The sequence below is a fragment of the Argentina silus genome (assembly GCF_951799395.1).
Source record: "Argentina silus genome assembly, chromosome: 11".
Taxonomy (NCBI): Eukaryota; Metazoa; Chordata; class Actinopteri; order Argentiniformes; family Argentinidae; genus Argentina; species Argentina silus.
The window spans coordinates 3,228,810-3,249,152 of record NC_139665.1 but is presented as its reverse complement, the minus strand read 5'-3'; the positions used below and the strand labels follow the sequence as shown (position 1 = coordinate 3,249,152).

Sequence of the window (20,343 nt, the reverse complement as noted above, 5' to 3'; positions counted from 1 at the left end):
TCTGTCTTATGACAGTTCAAGAGCAGATGCTGCCCTCATGTGGTAGCTATAGGCAATTTTATTTGTCCTCCCATTTTTATTACCTCCCATTTCTTCTTTACAACCAATGGTATTGGACGTGACACCATTAACGCACTTAAATCTCAGGCAAGTGGGACAACAACTCCCCTTCAACTCCCATGAAATCAAGGAAGTGACCGTTCCACCTGTGAGGAGTACAATTGTATTTTTATCCTGACTCCTACCATGTCTCAGGTAAGCAGCATTTCTATATTTAATACATGTTTTGTGGCTTGCACATACAGAATGATCCAGAAAGGCTCTGGGATATTGTCAAAGTAATAATGTATAGGTCCTAGTAGGTGTACCTAATGCCGGGCGTAAACTACACGATTTTGGTCCCGATTGAGCTGTACCAGACAAGTTTTTGAGATCTGAAACAAAATCCCCATATTGTTGCCTACTCGGAGCGCGCTAATGTGAGTGGATCAGAGGTGCAGTCTGAGGGCGACCGATCCCGTCTCTGAGACACTCCGATAGGTTCAAACATGTTTGATTTTATGGGCGCCGCAACTGCAATCCTCTTGTAGTGTGAGATGTGCAATGACAAGGTGTGTGAACAGTGATCAGCAATAGCCAATGACAGCCTTGCCTTTCTTACATCCGGGCAAAAAGTAAAGAAAACATTTATTTCGTAATAAGCCGTGGATTCCTCCCTGTCCGCACCTCCCTGAGGAGGCGCCCCGGTGAAGGACAGAAGTACGCAGAAGGCTGCAGGCGTCGCGTATCAAACCCACGCTCCCTTTACTACAAACGTTATAAGGTTGAAGCGCGGGCTTCGACAGATTCGCGGATCCACTGTATCTTTGATCATATGAACATTAATTATGAAGATTCGCATAGCGAAATACATTATACACTAATTATGTTCATAATAACAAATAATAACCGTGTGTGAGGCGAAATCAACTTTCTTACAGACGTTATAAGTCAGGCCACTTTTACCCCAAATCTGTGCCACATCGTTTATTGTGCGCACCACTACGTTTGCTAGACAAAACAAAACTACAGGAAAGACTGTTGTTGTAATGTAATGATGTTTAAAGTAATGTAGTGTACGCCCGGAGTCACAATATTCTGGACAGACCCTTGAGACCTCTTCACCCCCCTGTACAAGTTCTCTCCTGTTAATGAATAATTAAAAAAACAAATAAATAAATAAAAAATAATTGGCTTCTGGCATTACGACTGCCAATGGCCCCTGGTGTGATTACTTTGTCTTATGATGACTGTTGGATAGATGATTCACTTACTAAAACACATGTATTTGTTGTAAGTCGCTTTGGATAAAGGCGTCTGCTAAATGCCATAAATGTCAATGTAAATGACAGCTTGTTTTCTGTACAACTTATATGTGGGTTTTGTCTCCCCAAGGCTGACTTTGAAAAAGCTGTCGATGAGGTGACGAGGCTCAAGATAAAACCAGGGAAAGCTGAGCTGACAGACGTATATGGTCTCTACAAGCAAGCCACGATGGGCGACGTCAACATAGGTGAGTCTGTTAGACCTGTCCCACAGGTAACGTGTCAGATCTCATTCCTTTGATTCCTCGGATTATTCAAATGCCTGATTGCTCTGCAGTCTTTTTCTCAAGAGTAAAAGTGACAATTATGAATTGTTTAACTTCTTTTTGCAGACGTCTCGGGCCCAACAGATTACAAAACCCATATATTTAATGCAACATGCTAATTGTCTGTTTGAGGCAGATGATTGGTTAATTGTTTGCCGGTTGTAAAGGTAACTGTACATGTTGGTGTCCACAGATCGTCCTGGAATCCTTGACTTTGCAGGAAAAATTAAATGGGATGCATGGAATGCCAAGAAAGGTCAGACTGGACAATACCATTATTTTTATTTGGTTTTTTAATTTGTTGCCATTAACCCATAGCTGTTAGGTATGTTTTGTTAAAGTAACAGATGTGTAATCAAGGTGTTCTATTTTTTTTCAATCTTAAAGGAATAACCCAAGAAGATGCTTGTAAGGCCTATATTGCCTTAGTGGAAGAATTGAAAGAAAAGTATGGACTGTAAACCCTCTATAATGAACTGGATTAAGGGCTCTGAATTCTCTACATAGGAACCATTTACAAGTCGAGTTGAAATAGTCTTGGGATACAATTCTGAGAGGAGGACATATTTGTTTCACCCAGAGGACCAGGTCAGCAGCAGTTTTAAAGAGAGCCATGACACAGTACCTGTAAGATCACTCACCAGCAATTTGTTATCATGTTTAAAATGTACAGTAGAGCTCTTAAACCAAGCTATTATTTAATATAAGTTATCAGTTCTCGAAAAGTGAGAAAATGCATTGTGCAAAATAACAGTACTATGTTTTATACCGTTAAAGTGTAATTGCATTTTTTTATAAAACCAAATAAAAAAAGTAAGATAATTACCTCTTAAAATTCTCTGTACAAAAGGCTGATTTTACAATAACATTATATATTTTTGACTTTTCCCAAGATGGCTCTTTCACACATTCATGATCGAGAAATTAGTCCTGTGCCCCTATTTCACAAAACCACTTCCACAGAGTTCATCACATTGTTGTCATGTGGATGATTCTTGTTTTGAAAGCTTCCCTTTATGGATCCAGTTGTGAAACAAACAACTTCACTTGATAAAGGACAGAAAAACTGTGGAATGTGTTGATGGAGTCAGCTGTGAGAGTGCCTGTATTCACCACATATGGGAGGTGACCAGTGGTCGATGGACTAACGCAAGGTTTGGGTTTGTGGTCACACCAAGCTGGCTGGGCTGCAGGGCAGCAGAGAGACCTGGGTAAGGTGAGACCCGCCTTGGCTCAGGGAACCATGATGCTGTCTAGGCTCCCCATGCAAATGCTGCTTCAGCCTCCACCTACGCCATCTCCTCTGCACTTCATACTGCACCTGAGGTAGAGTGTGTGTGTGTGGGGTTGTAGAGAAAGACAATTATATTATCACATACCAGAAGTTGATTATGACCGGCAACTTCATATAAATTATAATCCATCATTACTACTTAATTTGAAATAATCATCTTTAGATCTGAAAACCTACCTCCCCATTTAGAAAACAGTAAAGAACAGCAACAACAAAGCCCTGGAATGGAGGAAATGGGACTTTAGACATTAAACAATGTGTCTACATCAAGCAAATATCTAAATCATTCAATCACTTACTTGTGTGGATGCAAGAGCCAGCTCCAGAATGGTCCATATTTTGTACATTAAATTACTGGTATTGACTGGTAGGAATGCAAAGAGGATGTAATGCAAACCAAAGAGGGCCACCAATAGGAAAGTAGATTTAGTAAGCCTCCTGAAGAAAAATATATGATACAAAATGTGACATTTTTACGGTACAGTTGATATTCTTGTCAGGAAGTCTCATGCAGGTATTTCAGGTTTGACAGGATTGAGCTGACTCTAGTTGCAAGGTTAGCACACAAAGCACCATTGTTGGATCTTACTTGTATTGGCTGAATTCATTTCCATGAACATCAGGCATCCTGAGTTTGCCCACCAGAATTGTTATGATACTCAGAAAAAATATCAAATTAATCTGAAAAAGAAAAAGAAAAAAAGAAAAATTCCAATTGCCAAATTACTTTACACAGATATGCGTCTGCTAAATGCCGTAACTTCAAATATGAAACATTACAGTTAGGATACCAAACACATGTTTTGAACAATTTATTATCCAAAGCTCTCAATGTACTTACAACTATGAAGAGTAGGATTGGTGCTCTGAGAATCCACCAGATCCAGGCGAGCGTCCTCGTTTCCCAGCAGCTGGTGAGAAAGGGAAACATATATGGATATTTTTGTGATGCATTTGGTATTTTCAACAAAGTATGAACAAAAGAGAAGTGATTGGTAGCTATAAAGGGAAACACATCATGTGTGTACCATACAGTGTTTCACACACACACACACACACACACACACACAGTTATTACCTTTCATCTTCATAGAAGTATTTTGCCAAGCCCCAGGATACAATGACAACCATTGGCATACCTATATACATAAAGCAGAAAAAAGTGTTGGTCTACTTCAAACCAATTATCTAATTGAGATGTTAAGCCAACCAGCTTTTCTGCCACTTTGATATCTAAAAAATTGTTCCACATGAGATTTGTTAGATGTTAGATGTCATGCCCAGTAGATGGTCTGTACCCCAGCCCAGGATGATGTACCACCACAGGTGTTTCTTCTTGGAGAAGTAGGAGAGTCTGACCAGAGTGTGGAGGTAGTGTCCCTCCACCAGGAGCCAGCTGTAGTTGGCCAGGATGCAGTAGTTTGAGTACATGAGCACAAACTTACAGGACACCTAGATAACAACAGACCACTCAGAGCACATCTTTTCACTCCATGTACTGTATCCATTTACTCATACAGTATACATGAACAGTCACATGTACAGTATAGTGGATAGGAGTATACACACTGAGTAGTAGTCACAGTGGTAAAAGTTCTCGTTGGTGAAGAGAACAGAGTCTCTGATGAAGATGAAGGCAGCACGCAGGATGAAGGAGAGGAAGAGCTGGATGTGGATATAGTTTCTGGTACAGTGTAGTTTTCTGTACAGGAGCAAAAGTGGGAGAGATGTGAAATGTCCAACTTGAGTGAAGGAAGTGAATACGGTATTACAGCATTTCTCATTCAGCTAGATTCTATTATCACTGGGACTCTGGGACTCTGAAGCCTATCGGTTTCATTGCTGTTCCCGCGATTCCCAAGTGTGCAGTCGTATCAAAGCAGGAAGATAAGAGAACGCTCTGTTGCTCACCTACATAGACACAGGATGGTGATGGCAACGGTGAGGGAGGTGAGAGAGAGCGCGTAGCCTGCGGTGTACATGGTCCTCACATAGGGAAAGTACATGTGGGAGTCTGGAGACTGGGAGGAAAAATAGCAACAACAAAGAAGCTGATCGTTGGTATAATAATGCCATCCAAGGGATCAGAGTTTATGAACAAAATAGCATAGTTTCATTACCATATCATGAATTAACATAAGTAACATTTAAATACAGAAAAACAAATTATTTTTCCACTCTGGTTTGTACCTGTCTGGTGCTGTGTGTCTGTTGTCTAGAGGTGATAGATTCACGTTTTTGGTAATGTGACAGTCTGCTGGCCTCATTTTAAAGTGGAACCATGTGCTGGCATTCTACCAACACGTTCCATTAAATCAAGCTAAGTACCAGTGATGTTACATGCAGTGAGATACACAGTAATAACCACTAAATTGAAATAATATATGGGTTAGGGTTAGGGTTAGGGTTATGCCATTTTCATGAAATCTAACAGTGCTAAAAATTCTGTTCTACAATGATTTTACTATTTTTCCCAATTGTGTTCAGATTATGCAAAGACCAAAAGATCGAACCGTTACAATATACGATACCATGAGACAGTGAAAGATCAAACCCACCTCTATAAAGGAAAGAATGTCATTGAAACCATGATCACAGACATTCTGGTAAGGAGGGAATATGTCGGTCCAACCTCTGTCTGTGCAGTTCCGGTACACTTTACCTGGAGAAACATACAGCTCCTAATCGGTCTGTAAAAGTACCATGCTCATCAAGTCTTACAGTCTACAGTCATTTGGCCATCAAAGGTTGCTAAAAACAATACATTTCTCAAACATGCAAAAAAAAAGAGTATTATTAGATAGAGATATACAACAGATACACAGGCTCACCCTTCTTTCCTTTTATTTCAGTTTATGGCTAGAAGATAGACAATTGTGTATGCAAACAATTAGTCCACTGGCAGATCATTAACCAATACACACATCATAAACACCCAGTATTGGGGTGAGGATATCTTACCTTCTGGTTTGAAAAAATTGTGACAGGGCTGAGATACAGTTTCCCCTACAAAAGCAGATGGCCAGCAATTCCAGTCGTCCCACATACCCATACAGTCTACAGAGAGAACATACACTGTAGCTTAGGAAATTGAAATACACCACATACTGACATACACATGTACATTTTTAACTCTTCAAAGGTGCAATCTGTTCAAGAATCTGGGCAATCTGTTCAATAATCAATAGCTATATCATTAATTCAAAAAGTACAAAAATTGATGTACCAATTACGGATTGGCCCTTTAACGGTATCAAATCCTGGAAACATAACATTTGAAATGCTCATGTTTTGTTTCACTGCAATACGGTTTAAATTCAAACAGTAAAACATGGGCTACATTTGATTTGTTTGACTACTGAGCATATCATGATATAAAGATGAGCACTGATAATCAACTCGGATAAAACATTGTTTCACCAACAACACATTATTGACGATATAGCCTAACCCTAACACTTTTAAAATAAATATGTCATATACACGTTATAGCTACAGTGGGGGTAAGGGGAAAGGTAATAAACCTTCAACAGGGAAACCTGAGGTACAACTATTATACATCGCCACTAGATGGACTAGTCATCAAACTGGTGTTGGCCTAATTTCAGTAACCTGTGCGATTACGCTGCACTGATATTGAATAACTCCACCAATTGATAGACAAATAAATAGATAGGCTAAATAAATTAAAAATCTTATGGTGGTAATCTTACTATATCGTCATATTCCATTATTGCTGAACATTTACCCATTTAATTTTTACTCACCTGTCTGGTTGACATTGGATACATTATATCGTTGCAATTCGTTAATGCACCTTTCCTCCTCTTTAATATGAAGTGTAAGCGGTTCACAGTCTCGATGAGATGCTTTAGCCTTCGGTAGAGAATAATTCGTTTTACAAATTTATATTTGATCTGTCTATTTTTAATCACGTGCATAATACACACACGCTCGTGCTTGCTCACCTTTGACTGAATGCAGAGTAGAAGTCCAATAATTCCAATCTTGTGCATTTTGTCAGTCATAATCCTTGAATTCTATTTGAAAAAAGAAAAAGGTAAGGTTTTGACCCTTCTGAACTATAACCCTCCAAGTCTGATGAAATAAAACCTGAAAAGTAATCAAACATTTACTCAAAGCAGCAGTCATCTAATAGCTGAACTTGCCCATTGACTGTGCTCAAATCAACTTGCATCAAGAGTCGTGGTTGACGGGTTACTGCCGGTAATTGTAGCCTACTTGGTATCCAGCTGCTGTCGCATCTCCACCTCCACCCCCAGCCTCTGGAGCAGCCCGCCCACCCGGCCGCATCTCCACCTCCACCCCCAGCCGCTAGACCAGCCCGCCCACCCGGCCGCATCTCCACCTCCACCTCCACCCCCAGCCCCTGGAGCAGCCCGCCCACCCGGCCGCATCTCCACCTCCACCTCCACCCCCAGCCCCTGGAGCAGCCCGCCCACCGGGGCCGCATCTCCACCTCCACCCCCAGCCCCTGGAGCAGCCCGCCCACCCCGGCCGCATCTCCACCTCCACCCCCAGCCCCTGGAGCAGCCCGCCCACCGGGGCCGCATCTCCACCTCCACCCCCAGCCCCTGGAGCAGCCCGCCCACCCCGGCCGCATCTCCACCTCCACCCCCAGCCCCTGGAGCAGCCCCGCCCACCCGGGCCGCGGAGCCATCACCATGGCGACCAGAGTGTTTGGCGGAGATGTTGCGTGTGTGAAACAACACAGGTTTGTGGCTTTTCCAACATTCAAAGGCACTTGCTTCGTTTAACAGATTAAAACGTGTTTTGTTTATACATATGAACTACAAAATCTAAACGAACTATTTAAAAACAAAATACATGAGCATTAGAAATATGACCAGCTGTCATATCCCATACTGTTAGCTAGCTGTTGTTGTGCTTGCCGTATTACTTGCACGCAAGTTGTTAGCCTAGCCTAGCTAATGCAGCACCATTGCAGTCATATAGGCCAATGCCAATTTCCCTAATTATTTCAACGAGGTATTCGATGCAATACTGATATACTGATACCTAATATTTTCATTTTAGGGATTCTTTGTCATTGCTTGGTCACATGGACAATATTCCACCATGCTATGATGCTTGAAATGTAAGCTGGCCGGGCTATATTAGTGTCGAGCAAATGTGATATTTCACGATCTCCTTCAGCCACAATTCCACTGAAGGTTTCACTGAACTAGAGGAGCAGGATGGAAGTGGCCCACTCTGCCTCAGAGACGTTCACAGAGCCCTCTAGGAAGAAGACCACTCTTCCACTGGGCCAACTGGTGGAGGAGACCAAGACTGGAGCTGATGTCCCTCATCACCTACTAGAGACCAGTACGACCACTTCACCCCTCTCCTCTTCACAACTCTGTACTTTAAATACAATTATCCAGTAGCTTCTTATTCAGTAAACGCCCAATCTCACATAGGAAGCAGCAGTAGGTCATTCTTACCTAGCCTCTAAATTACATTTCTAAAATCTCCCACTTTATTGTGGGGTGTTATGTTTAATTTTTACAACCATGTGCTCTTATGTCATCTACTGTCCTTCATAATCATGTGTTATCCTTTGATTTTTCAGAAATCTATGCCAAACTGAAGAGCAACAGTATAATTCAAGCAGAACCTTCAGTGCTGCACTTCAGTGGTTTTGAATTGGGGAAGGATTACCGAAGGGTCTTGGTCAGTGAAGGTTATCAGTTAATTCATTTTACAAAGAGAAATTGTGAATACATATCAAATATCAAAAACACATGAATTTTAGGTCGATTTTAATGTAAACATAGCCTCTGCATCAATATGCATTTTGAATGTTTTTTTTTTAATTGCACAAAATATCAAATTAATCTCTCTTTTTTTTTTTTTTTTTTTTTTTCTCAGAAACTAATCAACATCTCTTCTGAAGTGATAAATATTCATATTCTACCCACCCAAACAAAGTACTTCCAAACTAGATACTCCAAAAAGGTATTTTGTTGCTGTTACTTTTTAATGTCATGAAAATTACATGTTCTTCGACTTATGTAGTATTGATAATTATTCCCTCCATAAAATGTGTTTATGTAGCATCGACTAGTCCCAGGACTTTCTTACACGGTGAAAGTGCACTTCTGTCCTGATGAATGGCGATACTTCTATGACTGTATTCGGGTTCATTGCAAGGTAGGAACCACTGCTTGGTTGTATTTCTACTGAGCTCAGTTTGCCATGCTGCTTAATGTATAGTGGTCTGTTCAACGACCACAACTCATCTTTTTAACTGCCAATTTTAAGAGGGATTTTCTGTGTTACAAAGAAATGAAAGTGTGTTCAGTGGTTCCCGGGTGCTCGGAATCCTCCAAGAAACGGAAGCATTAGGGATGTTAGCATGATGTTCTTCTTTCTCATTCCAGGGAGAAGAGAATCTGCTTGTTCCAGTCCATGCTTACCCCATTATTGATGATCTGTACATCCCATCCCACATCAGCCTACAGGCTGTCCCTCTGGGCCAGAGGTGAGGCTCTCTGAAAATGTCTGTGTTTTGTCCTTAAACAACCACAACCACCTTTTTAATGGCATGTAGCCCTTATTAGTTGTGGGGCCTCCCTCATCCCCGTTTCTAAGCTCACTCCTCATCCCCTCCACGCCGCCTGTCTCACGGGCTACGCATCCGTTTCTGAAATAGCCTGAATGATAGACAGGATAAGTGACGACTAAAGGCTTGTTTGAGGGATAAACACAACCCTTATTGTTATGGTCAAATAACGGGTCATAAAAGTTTGTATTATTATTAGGAATAATCTCTGTTGACACTAGGGTTAGGGTTAGGGTTAGGGTTACCGACTAATGAACTGAGATGGTTGGAGGTCACTGCATTGGAGTTCATTTGTCAAGACAGATAACTTACGTACGATTAAAGAGGGCCTTTTTATCTGGTCTGCGTTGATTGTTGAATAGCTGTGGCCTGAATTTGATTTAGCTTTGGATTGCATTGTAGGAATAAGCTACACATAACGTAGCCTAGCTGTTTGTGGGTGTTGCTCTCTCTGGGGTTATGTTATAACTCTCTTGTTGTCTTCCATTACATCTTCCAGTGTCAGCCATGCCATTCCCCTGAGCTGCAGTTGTCCCATTGACTTTGAGTTCCAGGTGTACATCATCCAGCCACATAAGGCCTTTTCTGTCCAGCCCCTCTCAGGTAACTCTAATCAAGAATTGTATTCAAGATGACAATGACATCCCTGTCTTAGCTACAGTAGATAATGATACGTCTGGTGACTGCATTATTTGCCTATATTTCGGCCTAAGCATACTTTTAATTCATGGTTCATACAGTATGAGGTTAAAGTTTCCCTGTTAGTCCTTGAAGGTGATTTTTTTTAAACTTTGGACCGTGTATACATTCTAAGTTCCCAGACCAAACAGACTCTGAACTCATCCACCAGAATAAGCTCATTACCCAACCCATCACCTCAGAGCTGTTATACTTCAACACCAATGTATCCATTGTTGTGGAACTGAAAATATGTTCCCAGCCTGCGACTGCCACCTTGACACAAAGCAGCCTGTGGTGCCGTGCATCCAGCACAGCTTCCCATGTGCTGCTTTGTCTCTGGCACGGTAACGCTGTCCAGACAGTGGTGCTGGATGTCCGGTTTCACTAGAAACATCCTCAGACTGGGCAGAATTGTCCAAGAATTCCGTCCTCGGTGTTCTTCTGCTACAGATGCGTGACGCACAAGTGTTTGTTTCAAATTGTTCCTGGTCTGGCCTTTTCAGAAGAGAGATGCAATGCAAGCTCTGTCTGTATATTTGGTCAGTTCTATGAGTGTTTTTTTGTGTTGTGTTATAGGAGTCATTCCTGCCCATGGGAAGGTGGAGGTCATGGTCACGTTCAAGCCACTCCAGTATGGTACGTTCCAGGTCACCCTACAGGTGGTGATCTCCCAGTTTAACTCCAAACCCTACGTCTGCACCCTCAGCGGATCCTCCTCGCCTCACCTGGCGCTCAGGTACACACATCTGACATGTGAATGATTACTATACAGTATATCTGCCCAACACTGGAATTCAACTTCATCAATATTGGTCCAGCGTTAAGCCACCACAACCAGGTCATAGTGACGGTGACAAGACTTTATATTTTATATATGGTCATCAAAGTATACGGTCATCAAAGTTATGGTCCTATTATGTTGGGTTGGTATCGCTTTTGTGACCTTTGTATCAATGTGAGTTTCAGGATTTGCCAAGCAAAGGATTGTTTTCAGATAAGAATGGAAAACTTGTTGTGTTTAATTAAAAGAATTTGCCATCCGTCCACACACAATACCCCAGAATGACAAAGCAAAAACATGTTTTTAGAAATTTCAGTCAATGTATTAAAATTTAAATACAGAAATACCTCATGTACATAAGTATTCAGACCCTTTGCTATGACACTCTTAAGATTAGGTAAAATGCAAAAATATCATCAACAAATCACTCAATAAGTTGGGACTGAGTCCATCTTAATGCAAGGATAATAGTTCATGCAATTTTGGAATTAACATCTTCGTTTTTATAGGGTCTCTGATTTGCATAGGAATCAGAAAAGAAACAGAAAAGTCTGAATACTTTCCGAAGGCACTTGTACGTTTATGTACACTGATAAACAGTTTGCTCTTGTTTGTACTTTGTATAAAACATAATCCTTGAATTTGTTCCCATGAGAAAATGGATGTAATCCATCACTCAGACTCGATCTGTTTTACTCCTTTGAGTTATGGCTGAGAGAAGTTAATAATTTATTAAGGGAACTCACTGCACTCAAGATCAAGATAGGAATGCATTCAATGGATATGTGTTGGATCAAATATTTCAATGTTATTTTTTTTTTCCGTTTTTTTGACCAACAAGATATGGATAAATCGTTGGCTTTATTAAATATTTTTGGGGGTAATAATATCAAAAACAATAATTTGCTGATGAAGGTGAGTGAGTTATTTGTCATATGTTTTTGGATGATTTCATGAGAGTGATGCAAAAACAAAGCCATATAAACAGTACTGATAACATTATTGATATAGAAATGTATAGGTGTGTTAATATCTCAGTCAACAGGAGGGAGCCCTGGGCCATGGGACAGGGCTGTCTACTGCGGGCCGAGGGCCTCCACATGTCACTCCGATACAGCCTCTGACCAAAGCCAAGCTCAGGTCAATGAGGACACCTGAAAAGCCAAAGGTACTGCAGCAAATTCTCCTGCTGCGCTCACATGTCAATTTACAGAAAGAGTCTTCATACAGATAATGATATCAATACTGAGCGACCGGGTGTGTGATTTGTGTGATGCAGTGTGTCTCTTTCAACAGGCTGTGAGGGAGGTGAGAGATGCGGATGTGCAGCCGAGCCTGAAGGCTGCAGTGGATGTGTCAACCCCTGCTGGAGTGGCCAAGATGCTCATAAAACAAACAGACAAAATGAGCTCTAAAGACTTGCGGCAAGGTATACGAACAGGGCCATACTGTCATGAAGATTGTTTTCATGGATGCAGGTAGTCTGAGTGAATGCTAACGCAGCTTATAACCATGCCTGTCTTTCTGATGTGATTCAGCGATGATGTCCCAAACCAAGCTGGGGCTCCAGACCAGGCAGATGAAGGAGGCCTTCTTTGAGAACAAGGTCCGACAGGACGTCCAGGAGGAGAGGGCCAATCACCTCAGATGGTGTGGAAATCTGAGGGTTCATTCAAGATCATTTACAGTATGTGTTGTATTTCAGTCAAAATGGTAGTTGAGGATTTTGTAAACATCCACCTCTGCTCTTTTTGATCAAGGCAAGTTCACCTTGGGAAGGACCCTGTCTTAGCACAGACCAAGACACAGATTATGGAGGAGAGAGACGTAGCAGAATATGAGTATATGGTACAGTAAGTCTTCTTTGCTACAATGTCTTCTAAGAGCTTTCCAATGGCTAATGCATCCTTGCTTAAAGAGATTAAAGTAAATTGCAGTATTTACTTACTTTATGTCTGCCTACATATATTTTTCCAGCTGAGATTGACACGTGTTATATGTCAAACATTTTGCATGTTATTTTATTAATGCTCTGTTTAGATCCGTTTTGCAGCATTTTGCGCAGCCAAAAAGCCTGGTAACTATTACAATATGCTTGGTTTTCGTTTTTAGTTTTATTGACACCGGCAAAGGATGTGTAAATTCAGCCATGGTCACATTACATGAAATGTCACATCTTTAGCTTTGTGTCAGAGATGCTGCATTGTTTCTTTTTTTAACGTTTGTTTCTGTACGTTTTTTAAGGGGTAAATCAGCTTTGAAATTAGTAAATAGAGTTAGAATATTACCATTTTACTATTTCCTTTTGTAATACATCCTTATTTTTTACTGAGATGTTTTACAAAGGTGTTGAACCTCTCTAATTAGAGCATTCTTTTGTAGCAATATCTTTTTGTTTAAGTTGAAAAGAAGGGATTGTGGTGTGAATTGTTGTTCACAGACCGACTAATTAATGACCTCTTTTAAGTATTTGCCCCTTCCATTTTTGTGGCAAAGCTGCAGTGAGTTGGTTCTACATTTGTATTGAGCATACACCTCCATACACTTCTGTTGCTGCACTGCCTCTTTGGAAGAGGAACAGTTGACAGAACTCTCATGGACACTTAACAGCACTTCCCCTCCAATCTCCTCTCCCCTCTCTGTTTATAACGCTGTATTTACACACTTCATGCTTTATGGGAACTCTTTGTTTTAACGAGAGGAGAGGCCAACCACTTGGCTATTGGATAAACTCCTTCAATGCGTCTCTGGAATCTTGAACTCAGGCCAGGACCAAAATATTCACCTCCCTTCAGTGTGCGTCACCCTGTACTGCATTTCTTTTCATCTGGATTGTCTTTTTAACATGACAGCTGCTGTGTCTTCTTCCCAGATCAGAAGAGGAGAGATAAGGAAGGAAGGGGACTTTGCCAAAGGTCAACCCAAGCTTTGTAACCGACGTGCTTTGCGCCATGCAGGACAGGTAAGCAAATCTCAAAACTGCCCTGTCATGTCACTAACATGGCATCAACTGGAATTCACGTTGCCTTCTTTCCCAGCAGAATGTCGTGTCTTCCCCTATTTAGACTCGTAGCCGCTGCTGTAGTTGTATATATCATTTATACAGCAGATGAGAAAGCTCAAGCAAGATTGAGACGCATTTTACACTAAGTCTGACTGCCTTACCACATTCACCACAGTCACCACGGTCACCACAGTCACCACGGTCACCACGGTCACCACAGTCACCACAGTCTCCACAGTCTCCACAGGCACCACAGTCACCACAGGCACCACGGTGATATTACCCATGATCCTGTCTGTTTGCCCCTCACAGGCACCTGAGGGCACGCCAACTTTCAGCGTCTACCCCTGCAGTCAACTGGAGGTCAGGCAGAGAGCCCTGAGGCTCTTCCAACAGGCAGCGCGTAAGGTACTGAACCCTTATTCTGTTCCCTAAGGTACTGAACCCTAAGGTACTGAAGAAAGTGCACAGCAATGCGAGCAGGGTTTCTAGGTATGGGACCAACATCCTCATGAAACAAGGCACTTGTGTTGCAGGTCGTGATTCGATGTCGTATGAACAACAGACTTGTCTCCCTGAGGCAGCTGAGTCAGAGCATGAAGAGGCTGTCCAGAGGAGTCAGAGGTAATGCAGAGATGAGATGTGCCAGGATGAAGTATTCTCTCTGCCGCAAATAACATGCTAAAAAGTTAAATACTGTACAGTGCCTCCATTGTCAGTGATAGTGAATTGACATGTGAATTTAGACGTGGAAAAAGAGCACAGACACATTGTAGATATGTTTTTCTGTTTTAGTTGAGGAGAAGACTCTACTGAAGATATCACCAGACAATGTGCTTCATTTCGCTTTCCCCACCTTCTCCCTTCCTAACCAGGCAGATGAACTTGTGAGTGCACTGGTCCTTAACCAACATTTGAATGAGAAGTCATTATATTGTATAGACTGCTAGTGAATTGGTTTGATTTGACTGTTATTTTTTGAGCAGTTAGACTAGAGGCATGAATTGAAATGATGCACATTGTGGAGCTGATCATAACTTCCACCTGTTGCCTTCCTGATATTTCCAGGCTCCAAATGCATTGGGCGCAGTCCCTGTTAGGCCCATTGAGGTCCTGGTGAAACCACACACTCCTTTCTTCAGTCTTAAGGTACACATATGCCACAACTGGGCTCTATATTTGTATCTCCTCGAATTGACTGCAAACAGTCAACCCAGTAATTGGCAACTGCAGGAAGAGGTTTGTTTTTTGTAAACGGTACAGTAACATTTAGCACATTTCTCTTCCATTACCTGTGTTACTTCTGCAGGTTCCGCAGCACTACAGATTGATGGGGTACCAGCCCGTGTCTGCTTTTGAGGCAGCAGCCAACTACATTCCTTTGACCCTGCCCAAGACGCTACACACAGGAGCAAAGGTGATACACTGTCACAGATTCATCATGGAAGTAGAAAGGGCGTGTCCATACAGTGTGATACACAGATATAAAATGTATATCCAAGAAAATGAATCCGAAGCATTTTATATAGATGATAGACCATCATGTGACCACCATGTGACCTCTGTTGTCTTCTGGCCTCCATTAGTAGATGCTTATTTACCAAAAGAAAGAAAAAGCAAACACTGCAGATTATGGAGCACAGCAATTCCAGGCCAGGCCAGGTCAGACGACACACACATACAGTACAGCACTAGATCCAGTGTTTACCATACTTTTGGATTTTCCCATGTCTTGTGCATATTGTGCATTCCCCTCTCCAGAACTGAATGTCCCTATTCAGCATTAGATAAACACTACTGAAGTATGATCAGCTCTCCTTCTGAACTCTTAAGAGTCCCTCCGTGACTACACACAGTCCAGTAGACTCTATCAAACACTGTACGTTCTTGGCAGCATAGCTGTGATACAGGACTGATAAACCTCTGTTGTTATGTGTTCTGTGCTGGTTGCTGAGGTGATGTTGTCTCATAGGATGAGCTGCTGCCTATGGTGATCCGTCCTCCCTCAGAGCTTGCGGTGGCCGAGGCAGAGGACTGTCAGGACTTGGAGCAGGACGAGCCCCCCAGCCTGAGCTTTACTATCCCCCAAGCCCTGCTGAAGCCCCCCTACGCCCACCCACTCAGGATCTTTGTAAGGCCACATCTTGTCGTACCTGATTGTTGCACTTTATTTAACATTACATACATTACCAGGTACTTACTTAGTAATTACATGATAAAATGGTAATAACACAATGATATAACCTATTAATTATATCATGAGGTCATATTGCATGGGCTTCATTTAAGTGTGTTCATGAATAAGATTGTATATGCTTTGGTGGAGCAGTTCTGTCATGTTGTTTCTGTTGACGTCTCTCAACATTGGTAATTAACCAACTCTCAAAGTATTTTCTCAAAGTAATCATCTCAATTATTTAGTTAGCCTGGTGATCCGGATCATTGAGACCATTTTGCATAGATCATGTTCCATATTACTATCTGGCCTTTGAGATGTTGTGTCTCCTGTGCTGTAGAACCCTGCTCCTTGCCTCCATGCCTTCAAAGCAACCCCGCTCTACCTAGAGAGTGACCTGGAGTTCCACCTCTGCCCCCTGCCCAGGTACACCATCCCGAAGAGCACCATCGTTGGGATCCACACCCCTGACACTCAGAAAACGTTTTTGGACCAAACGGTAAGTCCATTTCAGTGCAAGCACAGCTTAAAGTGTACACTCACCGAACACTTTATTAGGAACACCTGTACACCTTCTCATGGTGGAGGTGGTGTAATGGTGTGGGGAATGTTTTCTTGGCACACTTTGGGTCCATTAATACCAATCAATCATCGCTTGAACGCCACAGTCTATTTGAGTATTGTTGCTGACCATGTGCATCCCTTCATAGCCACAATTTACCCATCTTCTAATGGCTGCTTCCAGCATGATAATGCACCATGTCACAAAGCAAAAATCGTCTCAAACTGATTTCATGAACATGACAATAAGTTCAGTGTTCTTCAGTGGCCTTCCCAGTCACCAGATCTGAATCCAATAGAACACCTTTGGGATGTGGTAGAACGGGAGATTCACAGCTTGAAAGTGCACCTGAAAAATCTGCAGGAATTGCGTGATGGAATCATGTCATCATGGACCAGAATCTCAAAGGAATGTTTCCAACATCTTGTGGCATCAATGCCACAAATAATTGAGGCTGTTTTGAGAGCAAAGGGAGGCCCTACTCAGTATTAGTACAGTGTTCCTAATAAAGTGTTCGGTGAGTGTATATTCAAGCTAAAAAGCAGGCAATTCTGAAATACCACCATGACGCCTCTTTAGAACGGGGACAACTGAAGCTATAGCCACTGTTTTACACTAGATGTCTTCTCCTGATCAACAATAGGATGTGATCCGAGGTGTGATGACCTGGAAGAAGTTCCCATCGGCTGCCTTGGCAACCCTATCCTCCACTCCTACACTCACCAGTAACTGGGCCCCACGCGTGTAAGGGTGGCACCCCGCTTCGACACACACAGCAGTCATACCGGTGTCTCATGAAACAACATGCAACTGACACACAGTACATAGCTGATGACCGGTGAAGACCATCATACTGATGTGTGATGGCTCATCTGTATGTTATGAGTACATAGTACACTGTGTGCTCCTCTCAACACGATTGTGCACTGTTCAGGAGCTTATCCTGTTTTGACTGTCGTTGACCCTTACCCCCCCCCCCAGTTCACAGCTGAGATGTAATGGTAGAAAGCTAAGCGTGAACACGTTTCGCTATGCTTGTTGAGGTGCTTAGACACTTCAACTGATAATGCTGTCATTATCAGTATAACATACTAACATTATGAGTATAATGTCGAAGTGAACCTCTCAAAACCTGCATGTTTTAGCTCACAGTGCTTCAGGACTTCTACCTCCAACTTTTTTTTTGAAGTTCTCTAAGGCAGATAGTACAGTATGTCATAGATCCAATGCCAGTGTTTCTGTCATGCAAGTGGAAACACAATGATTTATTCCATATTTACAGGGTGAGGGGGGACTGGGAATTTGTTCCCGTGTTTAAGATCTATGAGTGTGGTTGCAGACTCTCTGGAGTCTATTCAAGACAAAGCTAACTAAGAATAAACTATAATCTTAGTCTCTGTTGAACTAGTGTCCAAACAAATCCAAGTGAAATGCTGCATATATATTTAAGGAATACAACAAGCCATATACAATAAGATACAGTATAATAGCCTCTATAAAATCCTCTGACTTGCCTATAGGCTGGCTGAATGGGACGCAAAAATAATAACTCATAACACAAAAATTATCCAAAAGAATAATGTTAACGCATAAGATAAGAAATCTAGATCTGGATCTCACCACTATGTGTTAAGACAGTGTGTGGCTGTCGTCCAAACACCCCCCCACACCACTCACTGACCCCCCCACACCACTCACTGACCCCCCCACACCACTCACTGACCCCCCCACACAGGTGTGGAGTGTGCAATGTGACAGTGAGCTGTCTAAACAGCACCCTGTACCTGTCTAGCCTACAGTAGCTAGTCCTAACACAATGAGACCAGACACAATGCATGAATGAAACTAGGATAGAATGTTTCCAGGTTTCATCTGAAGGCTAAGTGTGTGTGTGTGTTCCACCAGGTGTGACCCATTTAACACCGACATGCTTCCAGCTGTGGCCCCCGCTGCTCTGAACGGTCTTCCTGAGAATCTGAGAGAAGAGCTATTCGATGGGCCGTAAGCACTAAACTCAGGACTCACATCACCCCTCATTAGCCGGCTTCCCACAGTGGGGCTTACACCGTGCGTGCCAGTGCCTGCCAAGGCCGATTGCTTTTCCCAGTCACTCCGGGCCTATTTGGTGCTCTCTGGCTTCTGGCCTCCTCTATGCCTGGTCCCTATGAGGCCCAACAGGGCCAGGGGTGCGGTTTAGAGCAAGGGCGGGATATTGTTATCAACCAAGTGCTTTAGTTAGCTAGCAAACTGGTACAAAAAAGCACAATCCAAGTTTGCTGTACTACGCAAGCAAATTGATATGAGTAGCACTTTTTACGAATTAAATTGCCATAAAATGCTTATGTTACCGGAACCTGTTCGGTAACCGGATGGTTCGAACTATAATTTAAACAAACCATACTACAGGGCGGGACTAGAAAGCCCAGCTGTGGAAATTCAAACTACCTTGCCCACTGGGCTCGAAGCACTGGGTTTTGAGCACGAGCCGGCCACTACCAAGGCACACACCTTCCCCGCTGTCGAAAAGCGGCTACTGAGGGCGACTGTAAAAGTCAGAAATCCATACTGGCTCCTGTGAAGGGGAAGTCTTTACTGTGTTCATGGGGACCTGTTTTACCAGGTCTGAAAGCACGGGAGTGTCTCTCACGCCAGAGATGATAAGAGCAGAGTTCCACCTGTCAGAGAGTGTACCCTCCAAACAGCCCAGAGAGGACGGCAGTAAAGATGACAGCAGGTACAGGACCGTGGCCATGCATCTTTGTTTGCACATTATTTAACCTCTAATCCCAGAGAGCAATATATACTGTATATATATACACAGGATGACGTTTAAGACCGCAGGCATGCCCCTTTTGGGGAACAATGAAGCTGTCACGGCAAAAATTGGAGGTAGACAAAAAATAGGCTACTTTACATTGAGGCAAATGAGGAGACTGCTTCGTTGTCCCCCAAAAGGTTCCAAAAATGCTTCTGGACACATCATCTCAGTGGATATCTATACTGGCATGGCCATAACACACATGAACACACACACACACACACACACACACCAAATTTCTCAGGTATCAATAACTACCCACCTGTACCCCACCCCCCTCCAGCTCTCTGAGCCCATGTAAGATTACCCAGATGATGCCACTCAGCGCAGGGACAACCCCCATGTGAGAACACACCACACCACCCCACCCTACCCCACACCACCCCACCCCACCCCACCCCACCCCACCCAGTCTGTCTCTGTCATTAACAGCTGCTGTACTATCACTCATGGTCTCTTTAATCAAATAGACATTTTTGCTTTTGTAACATCTGTGTGTTTGGTTAACAATAGCAGTTCTTATATTTTCTCCAGGGAGTCAAGAGAACAGCAGCTGAAGTCGTGTCTGAACTCTCACACCAATAGACTGGGCTCCAAGGTGATGGCGCGATTTAACCACTTGAAAGTCATGGGAAAGACTAGTAGTTCGGCATCTCCACAAGAGAACAAATAGTTCTTTATTTGCTACGTGGCAAAGTTGGACGCTGGAAATTAAACATTTGCAACTTTTTACACATTTTCACATATACCCACTTGGATTGATTGATGAATGTACTGTAGGTGCTAGATACGATGTGTAGTGCTCACT

At 42.6% G+C, this 20,343-nt stretch overlaps 3 protein-coding genes across 3 annotated transcripts; 2 read left to right on the top strand and 1 right to left on the bottom strand.

The window, feature by feature from the left end:
• Positions 1-125: 125 nt before the first annotated feature.
• LOC310811799 (acyl-CoA-binding protein-like) lies at positions 126-2,700 on the top strand. Its single transcript, XM_083680102.1, has 4 exons — positions 126-255; positions 1,435-1,552; positions 1,824-1,886; positions 2,018-2,700. The coding sequence occupies exons 1-4, from the start codon at positions 247-249 to the stop codon at positions 2,089-2,091; spliced, it is 264 nt and encodes an 87-aa protein (XP_083536228.1). The 5' UTR covers positions 126-246; the 3' UTR covers positions 2,092-2,700.
• Positions 2,701-2,798: 98 nt separating this feature from the next.
• LOC310812115 (vasoactive intestinal polypeptide receptor-like) lies at positions 2,799-5,191 on the bottom strand (the record flags this gene model as incomplete). Its single annotated transcript, XM_083680536.1, has 10 exons — positions 2,799-2,951; positions 3,102-3,143; positions 3,224-3,362; positions 3,514-3,605; positions 3,766-3,835; positions 4,003-4,063; positions 4,223-4,376; positions 4,494-4,626; positions 4,836-4,945; positions 5,159-5,191. The coding sequence occupies 10 exons, from the start codon at positions 5,189-5,191 to the stop codon at positions 2,799-2,801; spliced, it is 987 nt and encodes a 328-aa protein (XP_083536662.1).
• Positions 5,192-8,143: 2,952 nt separating this feature from the next.
• On the top strand, positions 8,144-20,333 carry cfap221 (cilia and flagella associated protein 221; the record flags this gene model as incomplete). The annotated part of the gene is made up of 24 exons (XM_083681241.1): positions 8,144-8,273; positions 8,521-8,621; positions 8,820-8,906; positions 9,006-9,101; positions 9,332-9,432; positions 10,013-10,116; positions 10,771-10,930; positions 12,014-12,143; positions 12,272-12,404; positions 12,514-12,625; positions 12,736-12,823; positions 13,848-13,937; positions 14,292-14,387; positions 14,516-14,603; positions 14,775-14,866; positions 15,048-15,128; positions 15,289-15,396; positions 15,952-16,110; positions 16,496-16,654; positions 17,361-17,461; positions 18,623-18,718; positions 19,338-19,451; positions 19,819-19,878; positions 20,070-20,333. The coding sequence occupies 24 exons, from the start codon at positions 8,144-8,146 to the stop codon at positions 20,206-20,208; spliced, it is 2,625 nt and encodes an 874-aa protein (XP_083537367.1). The 3' UTR covers positions 20,209-20,333.
• Positions 20,334-20,343: the final 10 nt, after the last annotated feature.

What these genes read in the sequence shown, in the direction of transcription:
- LOC310811799 (XM_083680102.1), top strand. An exon ending in GATGGGCGACGTCAACATAG is followed by an intron (nt 1,553 to 1,823) that starts GTGAGTCTGTTA and finishes TGGTGTCCACAG; the next exon opens with ATCGTCCTGGAATCCTTGAC. An exon ending in TGCATGGAATGCCAAGAAAG is followed by an intron (nt 1,887 to 2,017) that starts GTCAGACTGGAC and finishes TCAATCTTAAAG; the next exon opens with GAATAACCCAAGAAGATGCT.